The sequence below is a fragment of the Neodiprion pinetum genome, chromosome 3 (assembly GCF_021155775.2).
Source record: "Neodiprion pinetum isolate iyNeoPine1 chromosome 3, iyNeoPine1.2, whole genome shotgun sequence".
In the NCBI taxonomy this organism is placed as follows: Eukaryota; Metazoa; Arthropoda; class Insecta; order Hymenoptera; family Diprionidae; genus Neodiprion; species Neodiprion pinetum.
The window spans coordinates 28,410,864-28,426,969 of record NC_060234.1 but is presented as its reverse complement, the minus strand read 5'-3'; the positions used below and the strand labels follow the sequence as shown (position 1 = coordinate 28,426,969).

The following is a 16,106-nucleotide window of genomic DNA, read 5'->3' as shown; positions in this document are numbered from 1 at the left end:
AGCGGGAATTATTGAAAATTTATTATTTTCGATAATGGTCTATTCCCTTTAATTGAATTTCGTATTACATTGAAATTTTGATGGCAGTATATTGCATATTTATATGGAATAGACGCAAGCTTATTATATATTGTTTAGATATTTGTACCTGCATCGATAATGAGGTGAATATTTTGTCAGAAGTTATCGAACTATCGGTATGGCTGTACCTTTGTTATCGTAATTCAATATGACATTCCTCAGCAGCTAGAAGCTTTTCTGCGGTAAGGTTCGAGAGGAGAACGAATCCAATTTATATTAAAAGCTCGATCAAGGTTAAAAGCTTCGGGCTGCTGCTAAACACGATTTTATCACCGTCCTCGAGAACGGATTCCTCATGATATAGTCAAACTCACGCTGTGGCAAGCGAACCCGGAGTACATAATCCGCGATCTTCTCATTCAAATTTAAATTTAATACTACCAGACCTCGGAAACGTGATTCTCGAAACCATCGATCATCTTTGATTGCTAGGAGTTGGGATTTTTCCTCTGCGAAATTATCATCTTACGCAGTTTGACGATGTATTTTCATAAGGATTTATCGTTGATCGAATACCGTAGATCATATACAGAGGTGCACGAAATTACTCACCTCGCATGTTACCGAGTAAAATGTCATTCATTTTTACTATCTTCAGAGTCTCATACGTAGCAGTGATACGTAATAATGCCGGAAAGGGTGCAATTCTACCAAATGTAAAATACCGAACGAAAATATGTGAAAAATTTTCTTTTTTATTTTGCGAGAAATTTTCCAAAAATATTGTACATCCCTGCCATCGCTGATATAATTCGATTGCAAGAATCCATTTTCTGAAATTATTGTTGCGCAAAACATAAAATTTTCTTGAATTGTGTGTGGCATTGCGTCTATAAGAATTTTACTTTGAGCTGCGACTTTTTCGAGTCTACGATACACAGGCTCTTCAGTAACAGCCAATATAAGCGACCTGTTCCGATCGATCAAGTTTGATCGAAAACTCGAATTGTCACTGATACCAAGACTCAATAATTGGTACTTGAGGTGTCATTGAGACCTGGTGAGCATAGAATAGTGAACTTCAGCCTAATGACCTGTTTCTTAATTTTTGTACTCGGTATCGATGACCATTCGAATCTTCGATCAAACTTGATAGACCGCAACTTCAGGTTGCTCTGACTGACTAGATCGTCACCCTGTTAAATGTTCAACCGCACTTCACTACCTCTTCTTTTCTGACGCAATACGACGTGTTGCACAGTTTGAATCCCAATGTTATCAGAATTCTGTAAAGATTTTTGCTTGTTTCTCATTTTCTTTTGTTTAAAATCAGCACGACTACTGCAGTTCTCCCTGGTATTTTATCCTTATCACGAAACCTTTCGCGCAAACTGCCGAGTTTTTACCTCTATATACCGCCAGTTTACACGCACCAGTTTTGCGGTTGATAAAAAAAACGCCAAGATAGACAAGAAGTCGTATGTATGTGCGTACATTGACACGATGCATCGGGTACCGAGCCTCGGGTCATCGATCAGAGACCGGCTAATAAACCAAACTGAACACTGAATAGTCGGTATATAACAAGTGACGTTAACGAGTTTTGCCGCCAAGCTCGACTCAACCGGCATACCTGTATGTACGTTATACGAATAAAGGTATCGTTTTTGTTCCAGCCGCCAGAGAACGAGTTGCAGAAGGTCGGAGAACGCGTGCCTAGCGAACACGAACTTCGAGTACAGCGGTCATTGCAGAGGCTCAACGTCCCTGAATGGTACAAGAACTCGCCCGCAGCTCGCGACGGTTTCCGGCTGAAGAGGCATTCGGACGCCTCGCAACATGGCGGATGGCGCACTCTTGGATCGAAAACTACCTCCTTGTCCTCCCTGTCCTCTTCGAACAAACCACCACCCGGTGAGTATTTTTTCCTTTCGTTTCATTCGATGTCATATTTTTTTTTTTTTTTTTTTTTTTTACTACTGCGTTGGGAGATATAAACCTCGCGGATAATTTACGCAGAAGGCTTATCTGCACGTTATAATTATAAGCGGAATTATTCAAGGCACTTTACGCAATTCAAATTGAGGCTAATTCTTTTCTCGGTTAATGAGCAATTATTGTAATGTTAAACTCTCGACAGAACTTTATACAGCCAATTTGTAACGTGAATGCTGTATTATGGATTTAGTTTTTTTCTCCTCTTTATTCTATTTCTGAACCGTAAATTCTTAAAAATCACTCGTGACACGGAACGGCGATGATCATTGAAACAGCTACATATAGATGTCAGTAAATCATGCAGCATAATATTCTTGTTTTCTCAACGAATACCGAACGTATACCGAACAACCTCGTTCGAGTCAACTATAGATTCGTATTTTTAGAATATGACATGATACGGATTTTTATCATCGTTTCATTTGCGCTCCGAATTTGCGATCGAAAACATCGGATAAGACTCGGGGTCTTAATGTCGATCAGCCCCAATTCACAAATTGTATAACAAAAAATATGCGATAGCTTCGAATAAACTCTTTATCTTTTCATATTTCTCAATCGTTAATTCTGTCGCGAAATTGATCGTGATTATTCCGGGTCATGCACAGTTCTTTGGTAAATGTCTTGCGAATTGGCAAAATAATGTGGTTACATTTAATCCTCCGAAACAAACTGCCGGATAAGACCGCGTTCCAATTTGTTTGCTCGGCTGTTTTTGTTCCGCGTTAAATTTCTTATTCGTTAAATGCTGCAATAATAATTGTCGAGCAGATGAAAAACTTGGTGCAAACGTTACTTTATTGGGTATCAAGAATAAGCGTGTGAGATGCAGGCGACGCATTCATGGCCTGCAAGGTTCTATAAATAGACTCCAGCAACAGCAAAGTGTATAACGTACCTAGCCAATCTTGAAACAAGGTTTGCTTTGAACTTTATCTCGCGTTCCTTATTTTTGGTTGCCTTCACGAGTGGTAAGGGGTGGCGCTTACTGTATGTAAGATGAGCCAACGTAAAGCACAAAGAGATCAGACAAGCGCCAAAGATCGAAGATTACAATCGTGAGCTGCTCAGCGGAAAAGCGGACGATTACGGTCCTTTGACCGTTTCTGCACCATCGGATTTTTGTCAGAAAATGCTTTTTCGGTTGGGTAGAAATTTCTTGGTGATATGATATTCCAGTTGCAAATTTGAAGAGATAAGAAGTGACGATTAATTCGTGAAATTTCGTCAACCCTCATGACGCGTTGCTACTCGTACGATCATTTGTAAAGGTTCAAGTTACGGTTTCATCTCTTTCAAGTTGTAATCATCGAGCATGTGAAAGTCGATGAAATTCAGAGTCTGCACTTCTACACTCGGAGTTCAAGATGTTGTTCGAATGTCTCGAAATCGACTCTTATTTGACCATCCTTTCATAGGTCCCTTTACTCTTGACAACACAGGACAATAGTCGGCCTATTTTTCATCCTCAGATGTCGGCTCAGCTCGACTGACTTCATCTTCGCGACGCTTTTAATCCTGCGAGGTCCTCTTGAATTTCAAATATCCTTGGAATGTTACAAGAGCCTTACACGATCCCGGCAAACGGAGGGGCGACTATCAGAGCTACGCTGTTACCTAACTTTCAACTCGCTCTCTGCAGCACATTCGTACTTGTACAAGGATTAACAATTTCTCGCTGCAAAGTATGGACTGTATTACAGACTAACTTTGAAGGATCAGGATTCGCCTTTCTCTAATTTCAACGACGATTCAATTCAGACTCAGCTCCTCGGTCCAGATGAAATTCTCGATTAAGTATGTTGGCTATTTCACTTTGAAGATAACTCATTACAGACAATAATAGGAGATCTGCTTGTAAATTTTGTCATTTCATTCGGGTGAAGCTGCTTATCATATAAGAAATGGCGCAGCTGCTCGAACGTAATACATTGACTTCTGAAGTACTCTTTTTTTGTAAAGAGAAAAACGCCTGTGCAGGTCTCCCTTTCTCAGGTTTAATGAAATACCCATTTTCTTTCCATTGGGGATTCAAAGTGAATCTAACTGCAATAAACTTTACTACACGGAGATTTGCAATGATGCACGGGTCATATATTTCCGTTATCTGTCCTAACATTAAATTCCTGAACATTTGCAACCGTTAACAATGTTCTAATATTTTCAGACGTGTATTATAGTTTTGAAATCAAAGTTTATTACACGCTTTGAAATGATAAATCAAGATCTTACGATGCAGACCGATATAGATTACGCATTTGTCATCTGATCCTATTTGCCCGTCTCACGATCAAATCCGCTTGCCTGACTGCGGTAATCGCGTCGCGAACTAGTTTTATAACGCTGCTGTATATTTCGTTGGTTGCAACGACGCGTGTGCGAAACTCAGATATAGGAAATACCTCATAACTTTATTGGGCTAGATTAATTAATTTAATTAACCCTGACCCAGTTCTTTCCACTCCAACTATATTGCATTAAACCCACGAAACTATTCCATTCTGGATACACGCAGGCATGTAAAAATCGAAGCCACGTCATCTAATTGTTTAAACGATGCTAAGCATATACCGTACATGATAACGTGAGAGTCTCAGGTGAGTCTCAGGCACCTAAACCACCAACTGCGCGTGCGCCAAGTTTGTCGTCTGTTCTGACAGGCTGACCAACTCTGTCTAATTAAACCGCGGCGGAAACTGTTAATACGCACAAGATTTTCGATGTTACGTTGATTGTGAGTTAAATACCGATCCGACAGATTTTGACTACCTCGAATTCTCAACGCAACGTAACCTCGAGACGCCGGCTAATTCCGACAGCTAGCATCTGGTCAAGACTCACAACAGTTTGTGAACCTGACAAGCAGACGAAAAAATCTGCGCAAATCATTTAAATCTACCAATGAACTCACATGATTTGCCGTATGCGCATTTGAGTGTTCATCTTCGTTAGTCCGTCACGACGGATTGTGATCGAGGGTTAAATTCGTCCGAATGTCCAAATTATACCTAACTATAAAAGTGTGAACCATCCTCGAAAAAAATGTTGATTCCGGAAAAGATTTTGAATTGAACTATAAAGGCATCTTATTTTCTGTCGAACAGGCCCACTTTTGAGTCCAAGTCCGACGCCGCCGGTATTTTCACGATGGAGCACAAGTTTGCTGAACAGTGCGGGCAGTTCTCCAGCGAGTTCTGCGAGGTCGTCGTTCAATCACCGGCAACCTTACCTCGGTTGGCGGTCACAGGAACGACTTTCGAACCCTCGGACCCCGGCGGAACGACTTGCCCAAGGAATACTGCCGAACGTGCCACCTACGTCTAAGGTCTGTATCATTCGCTGCGTATCATCGAATCATTTTTATCACTTACAATCAGACAAAGACCGGTATTCCTTTATTCTTCCCTCACGACACTTAATAGACATTGTTGTACCCGCCCTAAGATGTGTTTGCTTTGTGATTATAACAATGTTTTTTCTCGATTTTCTTTTAATAGTCAGTTTGAAAAGCTTGGATTTGAATTTTTTTTCCCTAACATATCGGAACTGGTGGCAATTACCCTATTATGCCTTTGTTGAAGAACCTCGGAGACTTTTAAGGCGGTATTCGTATAATTCAAAATTTTACTTCTTTACTATACGGTATTATTTCCTATACGCTGCTCGTCCTTCCGCCCGTGAAAACAAATTTGCTTTAAGAATTCATCAAGATTGAAAGATATTCCAGTTGCAGTTAAATAATGAACTTTTATGAAAATATTTTGACTACTATGGAATGAGTATTACTAAAATGTTTCTTTTTTATTCAGCACTGTGTTAGATTTCCTCACATTAAAAACAACTCTACCCTGAGATTCACTAAAATTCATTAATTCCCGCAGTTAAGAAATATTTAAATTCATCTTATAGCGAGGGTACGTATAAAGTGAGTTGCTCAATTCCTGAATTTTTAAAACAAACACCGCCAGTAGGTCAAGCGGAACGTTTCGCTCCCGCGGAGTGGTTGCTGAGGTGAAGGGGCGGAAAAAAGGGCAGCGGGGCAATAATACAAAACATAAAATTTCAACATACGGAGTGAATTTTTAACGACTGCTGGTCCATCGTCTGCTGAAATATAATGCGCACGCACTACAATATAAAAGCGGCCGTTTGCCAGGGCGACCAACTGTCTCTAGCCTAAAAAAATTTTGACATTTCTCAATTCAATTTGATTACAAGTACCAGCAACAACTGTCAAAATTTATGATGCTACGTACATCGCGGCGAACTGACGTCTAAATTCATGACGGCTGGTCGCCCTGGCAAAGAGCCCCTCCCAGATTTTAGCGCGTGCAGATTGAATTTTAACAGACGATGGACCATGCAGTCATTAGGAATCCACTCTGTATACTCTGAGGCTGCAGCGAACGAATGGCTGAGTAGGTATATACATACCGCGACAATCTCTTGAAACTTGAAAATCAACCGCGCATGCGCGAGTTTTATCGGCTGTTCGCGCAGGCTGACCATCCCGAGTTTCGGCTGTCAAACTGTTTCCGGCGGCGATGTAGTTGATACGAATTTTCGAGGTTAGAATCTCAAATAATTGAGGTAGTGACTCGGAAAGGTTTGGGAGGCATTTGTTATTAGGTCGGAAAGTTGATTGTTCAAAGAACGCTCGGAATTTAATGCTTATGCTCTTTGAAAGTTCAAACGTACACATTTTGCATAGGTTGGCCCGCCTGCGTAGCAGACAAGAATATCGCTGCGGGAATATTTCGCCGACCAATGAGATTTAATTATTTGGCGCACGCGCGGTTGATTTTTAAGTGTCAAGAGATTGTCCCGGTATATACGTACAAAGTTTGCGAGTAAAATGGATAGGCAGAAACGAATTCAAAGGTATCATGCCAAACGGCTGTATTATTTTATTTCTCAATAGAAACGCGCGTCAAATCCTCTGTCAGAACAGCTCTCGATCTTCCGCGTCCTCGTCCTCCTATTCTCACACCTCCCGACAAATCTCTCTCATACGTATTTTTAATCCGTGCAGACGCTACGTAAATGCTAAGAATTATTTTTAGCTCGACTCGACACGTTCGCAATCGTACTTCTGATGTCCGAAGACGTTGTCGATCCATTCATGCTTACGTGTCACGTACAGGGTGAGCTTTGCGAACCTTGAAAGTGGGCGTGGCCTACATTAGTCCAACCGACATACCACCTTTTTAGGGAATTCGGACAAGTGTGATTAAGGTGAAACGAGGCGATTAAATTAAAACAGAAATCATCGTGATTTACGCCTTGTAAGTAATCGCGGATAGTCACGAAAACTTTTCGCACCGTTTTGTGTAAATTACATCTGATTTCGAGGTTCGCCAACTTCTCACCCTATATGTATGAGTTTCGGTTATCGAATAACTTTGAAGAAGGAAACCTTGGTCCAGAATTTCGATCGAAAATTGCTTGAACTATTCGTGTTTGTTTGTTTTTTAAAATACACATTTTTTTTTAGCATCCATTAGTACTTACACATCGGGATGGTACACAAACACATGTATGTTACATACTGATTGTAAGAAGATATTTTAATGTGGTACGAAAAATCGTGTCATTCGATATTCCGAAAATGGCGGTAGTTATTAAAAATATTATTTCAACCACTGCAATGACCGCATATTGTTGACGGTTAAAGACCGATTTTAATTGTACGTAATGCAAATCAATATTGCTGTTGTATTCGTGCATAGATATACGAAGTTTAAAAAAATTTCTAGGTCGGGCGAACGTTTTTATATGCGCATAAGATTATTTTAAACCGTCTAATTTATTGAATTTGCTACACACAAGAACTTTATACGGGTTATTATGTTAATCGTTGCATTATTCGCCCATGCGTGCCAATAGCTTGTTATCAGCTCTTTCAAATTGTATGATATTTGCATTACAATCAGTGTTTATCTTACGTCTACATAATATGAATTTATCAGGTGAACAATGCCGCGAAAATAATGTTCAAACAAAAGTATCACGGCACGAAGAATGAAAAATTTCGAAACAATGTCCAGTCAGTGTAGGAAAACAATAAAAACAACGAAGAGGACTCAGTTATTAACATATTTTCCAAGACCATATTATGTGGTTGTATAATTTAATGAAAAACTACATCATGTATCCAATTTCAAAAAATCATACGAGTAGCTCATTTTGTTTGTAATTCGACGGCTTGAACTTGAACTCCCATTATAGGTTCACTGTAAAAACAGCTTATGTAAAGTTGTTGCAGGTTTCACGTAGTAAACATTTGTTTTACATCGAAGTACGTTCATTTTATCGAAAATCCATGTCTTATTGTTTCACCAGAGTTCATTCACAGAGAAAATGAGCTATGAATTATAGTAATTGGAAGAAACGTGCGAATTTGACATAAAAAATTACACGCTAATATAAGCCGTCTAAGATTATTACTGAATATTAGTCACTGAACTTTTTCTATCACAGATTTCCTTTTTTTTTCATACCAAGGTCAACTTTTCTGACTCAATTTTTTCGATTCAAAACTTTTCTGAGTAGACCGTGCACCGGATAGATACTTAAAATGTCCCAGTTGTCGATAGAAATATTAGTAACTGAAAACGAGGATAATTATTTCAACCGTATGAAATATTAAAAAATAAACTTAATCCATACCCCCGATTTTCAGCCTTCAAATAATAAGGTACTTTGGATTCACGCGAATTCCCAATATCGTCAACTTACAAGATCCGACATTTTAATTTTATTCTAAAAAGTAAAAAACCGTACATCGGTTAAAATTCGTCCAAGCCACCCCTTTAAGAAATACACACACACACACATACGTAAGTGAAGCCGTTTAAAATATTTAAAAATAAATAAATAAATCGAACATTGGGTTGTGTTATTGATAAACTATAGAAACAAGCAACGAGCTTTGGACCAGCGCAACAACTCGAGGTGAGGAATTCGATAAAGGAAGTGACGTCGGCGATAGTACACTATGTCCAAAGCGGGCAGGAAGTGAACGGTGGTCGTCTCTCACCGCGTCCCGAGAATTGGGAAGGGCGGGGTGGAGCGAGGTCGACAAGCCCCAGAGGTGAGCACTAATTCACCCCCGAAACCATCCCAACAGACCAATATTCAATGCGTAAACAAGGTAAATTTTCGTTGTTTCTTTATCCTACGATTATACAATATTTACTGTCGGCCCGACGGGCTAGTCTACCGCTGATTTATCATGACCATGACGATGTGATGTGATGATGATGATGATGATGATAATACCGCTGCTGCTGTTGCTCTTGCTGCCCCTGCTGCTCCCACTACCACTGATGCACTCTCAACTACTATCGCTATCACTAACAATGGTTATCTTCCCTCAACTGCTGATTTTATTGAGGTATCTCACTCTCAATGGTGCTTCAAACAACAACAACGACAACAACAACAACAACAACAAGAAGCTTTCGTTGCATGCGTACACGTGCACTTAACACCAAGGAGACTCCGTATTAACGATTCATCAAGCTTTATACCTGGGTATTCCTATTTGAGAACCGGTACATTGAGAAATATTCCATTTTTTTCTTTTTTATGGCTACTAGACAATCCCAGTGAAATTGGTATCGTGAGAATTACGGTTTAATGTTGGAATCACCAGAAAATGTGGCGCGAGTAACTATTTAGAGTGATTAATATTGTCGATACTACAGTTTCTGGCTGATACATGTTTTCAGTTAGGCAGGTCGTTGACATTGATTTATTATTCGGTCAACATCAAATTATCGCGATAACTACAAGGATATATAAATATAGTACGAGTGACTGAGCGAAAAAAAAAGTATGACGTACAAGATTTCGTGGTTACACCTACAAAAATGATTTTCATTTCGTACCTAGAGCTGTTGTCTAAAAAATCGGTTGTGGTAACAATGAAAATACTGAAGGATTGTATGATGAACAAAACTATAATTATTTTTCGGTCTCGTCGAATTGATGGGAATCTCTCTCTTTTTTTTTAATAATCTCAATTGTGCCAAGCATAAGCGATTCGCTCAGAAAGCGTCGAGACGTCAAAGACCTTACCAAAAGGAAGAATGAAAACGGGTCGTTCGCCGAATTTCTGGAAATTTTTTTTACTCCTCCCCCACTGATTTGATGCTAAATTTTTGTCAAAATATTACTTATCACAATAAACAGTTCCGATTCGATGAAAAATATGTCAGCGCCCTGCTTCGTCAGAACTATGACATCGATTTTTCAAATTATTTCCTAAAATTTTCACGATTTCTCGACGTTGGGCATCAAAATTGACATTTCTCCAAATCCCTGAGATCTCTTCACATCAGTATCATTATTATTAAATTTTTCAACGTCCAACGGGAGCACAAAAATCCAAAATGAATTAAAAAATATGAAAAAAATTATTAACAAGGAATAGCCCTGAACTAAATTTGCCGACGTTTATAATTGATCTTGATCTGATTTGGCATTTCGATTTTATTTATGGCGAATGACCGTTGGCAGAGGGATTGGGAACGAAATGTACGCGCACACAATGATCAATCGTTTGATTGTCGCGTGGCGTGACATCGCAGGTCTTCTCTGTATGATACAGCTGCTGCATGCCAATTGTATTATTCGTTGAGACCACGTTGCCCTCCACGCCCTCAAATTATTATTACGTCTTCTCGAGTCACAGGATCCGGCTATTACAATTTATATTACAGGTTGCGCGCATCGTGTATTTTGGTACCAGCCCTGGGGCGGGAATTATTTCACCCAAACCGGCTCTGCCATGTGTAATAAGGTGCTTTCACATTCACATCCTAATGCAAAAATATTTGCGTTCTTGTTTCTCTTTCAACAAATTCATATAAGTAGGTTATTGCGACCCGGCGATGGTGGATCAACTTTTTTTGTTCCATAAACGCGAAGAAATCTATACATACTCTGTCTGAAGGAATATTTGACTTCGAGAAGTTGATTTCTTGATTATTTATTAAATAAGCAACCTTCAAAGTATCGTTTGTCTTCGATGCGGAAAAAAAAACTGAATAATTAATTCAGATTCTCTTCCAATGAAATGTGATAGAAAATGACATCGAACAAAATAAAAAACACCAACCATCGTTTAAAAATATTGATGCCCAAAATCTTATTCCCTCCGGTCTACCGATGTACAAATTTGAAAAAATATATCTTAGGCTCAACCGGTAAAAATGTGAATTCTAACGCTCTTATAATGTCAATAATTGAAGGCACGTACGTAATAACAAGTGAAAGTCGCATTTCTCGCTATCTCTACGGTAGATGAAATTTAAGTCTATAGTTCGAAAACGCAAGTGTAAATTAAGAAGGCTGAGAAACACTGCGAAGGGTTTAATGTGTTAACGAGGACAACTAGCTGGCTGGACGGTTATAGTAAAACGGTTTTAAACGGTGCAGCCCCCTAACCGAGTCAACGAGACAATAGAAATACTTAATTTCGTTCTCCGCGGATACCGATTATAATCTCACCAAAGTCAGCTGGGACGGTCTGTCGAGTTCCTTGATCCCCCGAGACTTGGACTAAGTAATTATTCCTCAGGTCAGGGGCCAACCGATCCCGGCTAACAAGGCCCCCTTGTGTATAACTTAGTTCTGGAAATGTGTCTATGTATACCTACCTATGTACTTCGTGCGTGTGTATAACTCGCTCCAGAACACGAACTTGTTTTACTTATCAAGAAACTATAAGAAAGTCGAATTGAACGGTTTAGATACGACCAAAGTTTTCCGAATTACTAGACCGTAAACATCCGTGATCCGATACAAAATTCACCAACTGGTAAACTTTCCTTCGAAATAGTTATAGCTATGGTATTTGATTCCTTTTTATTACAACCGTGCGTCTCCTCGGCTATCAAAGTATCGAAACTCTACAAGAAGGATCGTGTAATATCAACCATAAGATAACAAGCTGTAATATGATTCCACGAAGCGCGTGAACCAAAAGCGAAACGACGACGTTTCTTTGAACCGTCCTTTAAGAGCTTTTCTCTCCGCTTGAACACACGTTTTATACTTCAAGCCTCGCCTCGTGTTTCGAGCCATTTGTGAGGCAATTTTCGGTGAAGGAAACGTGAATATTTCCCATGTGTACAATGTGTATTACGCATGTTGAAAAATTTAATGGAACGTCGACGCAGCCAAAAATGTAACAACGGCAGATATAATACTCGATCAGTCGTTGCGAATTATCGGCAGGTGCCCGCAGTGAGTAAAAATGTTACGTTTCAACACGAGAGCGAGAGAAGATTTGAGTCACGATTCAAAAACATCTCAAGCACGCGGTTCTATTTCGGCACGTGGCATTGTGACGACTGAGAATAAGTTACCCTGAGATTCCAAGACTTGGTCAAAGGTCACGGGATAGCAAATATTACATTATACTCTTCACCTGCTCGTTTCTTTTGAACGAATCTAACTTTGCACTGCTTGAAGTTACACCGGAGGGATTCCATATTCGGCTGTATTTACCTTCGCTTTTCATCGTGCGATACGAAATATATTTATAAATAAAATTTTCCATGCGATACGCTCATGCCAGTTTGGATTTAAGATCAGCTCGGAAATTTATTTCATTGTTTATTTTTTCGTGCACATGTGCACGCCGATAATACGTTGGAATAATATATTACGTAGTTGTACATATTGCGGGTTGAGTAACCACTATTTAATTATTTACAAATCACGCTATTTAAACATTCGCCTTGCACGTGCGCGAATGAAAAGGCACATAAGTATCTTTTGACACAGTACAAGTATATCCATGGATTTTCACGCGCACAGAAGTTTATAACATTAGGTATCACATTCTCACTCAAATGCTTCGTTATTATATATCTATGCTCACCTTTACTCTACCTGAATGTACGTTCAGTTACTAATGCTATTCTAATCACGTCTCATGTATACAATTTTCTTTCAGAATCTACGACACAGTTGCGTTGATTAAAAATTCGCTTAAGAATCTGAGTATCAGTTTTCCTAAACTTGATCTATATGCAGTAGAACCTCGATCATCTAAACCTACGTCGTCAACTACGGTCACCCGTTTTATCCACCCGACTATTATAAAAATAACGTACATAAAAATATATGCAGTAAAGTTATATGCTTCCATTACTTTGTACGATACTTCAAATTAGCGCTGATGCTTGGTTTAGGCCTGATACGAATTGATTTTGCAAACTATCGAGGTTCCACTGTACACAAAATTCAAATGTGTGTATTGCAGATGTTAGAATCATAATAAGGTGTATAATGCAATCGTGAATCGACTATCGAAAGGTTTAACTAATTCATCGATACATATGCAATGTAATATACACATTGTCATGCTGGGGAAACTGTGGGCAATTATACATTGTATCAATTATGCAAATACTTTTCACCTCAAAATACGATTGATTGTGAAAGCGAAAGTAAACATTAATTATCGTTATTTTACCGCAAAGGGAAGATTCTATGAACAATATTGTGCTCTGAACTTTTTCTCCAATTCGCAAACACGAAGCTATAACAAAAACGAATTTATTTCACTGCAGAAATCCGAAAATATAATAAAAATGAATTCCAGTTGATTTCCATGTAAATGTTTTCCCAACACGACGAGACAAACTTTGAAGATAGTAGAAATAAAATGTCGAATCAGTTTTCGTAATGATATATGAAACATTGATCGTTTCATTAATTCTGCAAAATACATGAAAATTACACTTGTGGCAATTCAGGGAACGTGAAATTGTGTTGGATGGAGAGTTCGTTCGTTGGTATGAGGCCGGTGGACTCGCCGAAAACCCCGATCACCCTAACAACGGATGTGGAATGTTGTGCCGTATGCAATTCGACGCTAAACGAACCCTGCACCTGCATCGACACCGCGGTTTCCGGTCTTTTCTTGGACCTGACGCCGGATGATGGTCAGAGGATGTCGCCTTCGCCCTCCTCGCATCATCATCATCATCATCCTCACCATCGTGGTGAGTTACTCCTCGCATAGCGAAGTCCAAACGGGCGGGTTTCAATCGATTCGACTACTTTATCAGACCGTTTTCTATATTCCGTTGGTATCTTCCTTTTCCGATGTAACTTGATCGCACAGTCGAGAAGTCACGTAACGCCGAGGAAAACATTTGTCGCATAATTTTGCCGTGTTTGGTCACGTTACCAATTAATTTTTCATTGTTACGAAAGTTGTTCTTTTTTTTTTCTCTCTTCAAGTAGATTTTATTTTTGTACTCAAAACTCAGGGGGTGGATGGAGAACGAGGAACGAATAAACACGGTGTAGCGCAGTCAAAATTGTTTTAATCAGATCTCGTTCGTTGTCTCTACACCAGTACCATATAACGAAGTAACTAATAGCAAAATTGCACAGTTCAAGGCCTCGAATACTCACTTTCCTCGAGTCCATTAAAATTTGATACGTATTGAAGCACAAAATTACCAACTACAAACTGTAAATTCGCACTGCAACTGGCCGAAACTATTACTTCAAAGAATCGTGAAAACGGGGAAACAAGCCGATTTAGTCCAATTTTCCATCCAACTTTTACATCATCAACTATCATTGGAGTATTCAAAACAATAATAAAATTCCGAAGTATGCTTTGAAGAAAATACGCAAAAAAGAAGCGCCTGTAGGATACGGTCGGATTTTTAGTAAACCCCGAAAGGTCGACGACCATCGAAAAGCACACGGACCTAAAATTCTGCCCATCTTTTCCTCCCGTCCAAATTGCTTCGTGTACAGTTTCCCGGCGTTACAATCTTCGCCTTTACAACTTATACCAACCCATGCAGTGCCACTATGGCTTCTTCTCGTGCAAAACCGAACCCCCAACGACTTTCATCCCCTGGCGAGTGAGCAAATCGATATTTCTCGGTGTTACGGCGCCCTGAATCCCTCTACCTGTACCAATATCGTCGGGGCGACTGTCGGGCAGGTGATGCGATCCTCAAATTGCAAAAATTGCTTCCGGTCACAATTGCATCACGCGATTGACGCGTTTTACTGCTGCATTTACAATTTTGCAAGGTTTAATTTTATCCAGATAATAGTTGGAATGTCGCCTGGGCATCCTGCTTACTTTTCTTCCTATTTTTCTTTCGTCTTTTTTCCGCGATTTGTTACATATACGCATGCTATTATACAAGTCGTTTGATTGTACATTACCGTAACGTAATTTATCGTGATTGATAATTTTTGCTGATATTCCTTGAATTTATCCATATCAGATGCGCGTATCGAAATGTTCGGACATTTTAAATTTCTTCCTTATATCGATTACACCGCGCGGTTATGAAAGCAATATACTATCGATTTTTATTGATTAACGCAGCCGTATTTTCCGTTGGTGCGAGTAACGACATGATGATAATCTTAATCACTATAACGTATTTATGTACATATATTACATTATAGCCAGTACAATATTAATTAAGTATGGGGAATGGGTTTTATAACTTTCAAAGGAGAAGAAAGATTGTTTTTTTTCTTGTGTTTTTTTTTTTTTTATTCATTCATTCATCTTTCTTCTTTTTTTTTCAATCATTTCCCCAAACCTCTGCCCATCGCAAAATTTTATCACATGCAGCTAAATTATATATGTTTACAAACTATAATAATGTATATCTATACGTGTTATTAGATACGACCATATCATATGCAATACATTGACAAAGACATGAAACCTAACACTAAAAGCAGTATATACAAATTTTGAAGAAAAAAAAAAAAAAAATTCCTTTCCGTAGATTTTAGCAATCGTAAATAGTGTTAAAATTAGTAAAAAAAAAAAAAAAATTGGCTGTAAATAGGTGCTCGAAATCGTGCAGATTATTATGCTCATCGGTATAGGATAGGTGCACACAATGATATAAATATCCTCAATTGTACATAAATATCGTCAAAGGATAAGTGAAAAAAATAAAAAAAAAAAAATAAATAAAAAACTGTTCAAAAACGCGAAAAGATAAGATTTTCGTAGAAAATTTAAACTGAAAGAAAAACAACAACACAGCTGAAATTTATATATCGGTCGG

At 38.8% G+C, this 16,106-nt stretch overlaps 1 protein-coding gene across 5 annotated transcripts in view; it reads left to right on the top strand.

The window, feature by feature from the left end:
• The window catches only part of LOC124215281 (uncharacterized), an 85,409-nt gene that overhangs the window by 56,749 nt on the left and 12,554 nt on the right, over positions 1-16,106 (top strand). For all 5 annotated transcript variants that reach the window (XM_046618466.2, XM_046618468.2, XM_046618471.2 and 2 more), the window contains exons 6-9: positions 1,698-1,935; positions 5,124-5,344; positions 8,935-9,112; positions 13,794-14,042. In XM_046618466.2, coding sequence (XP_046474422.1) covers positions 1,698-1,935; positions 5,124-5,344; positions 8,935-9,112; positions 13,794-14,042 — 886 coding nt within the window. The remainder of the gene's footprint in view (positions 1-1,697; positions 1,936-5,123; positions 5,345-8,934; positions 9,113-13,793; positions 14,043-16,106) is intronic.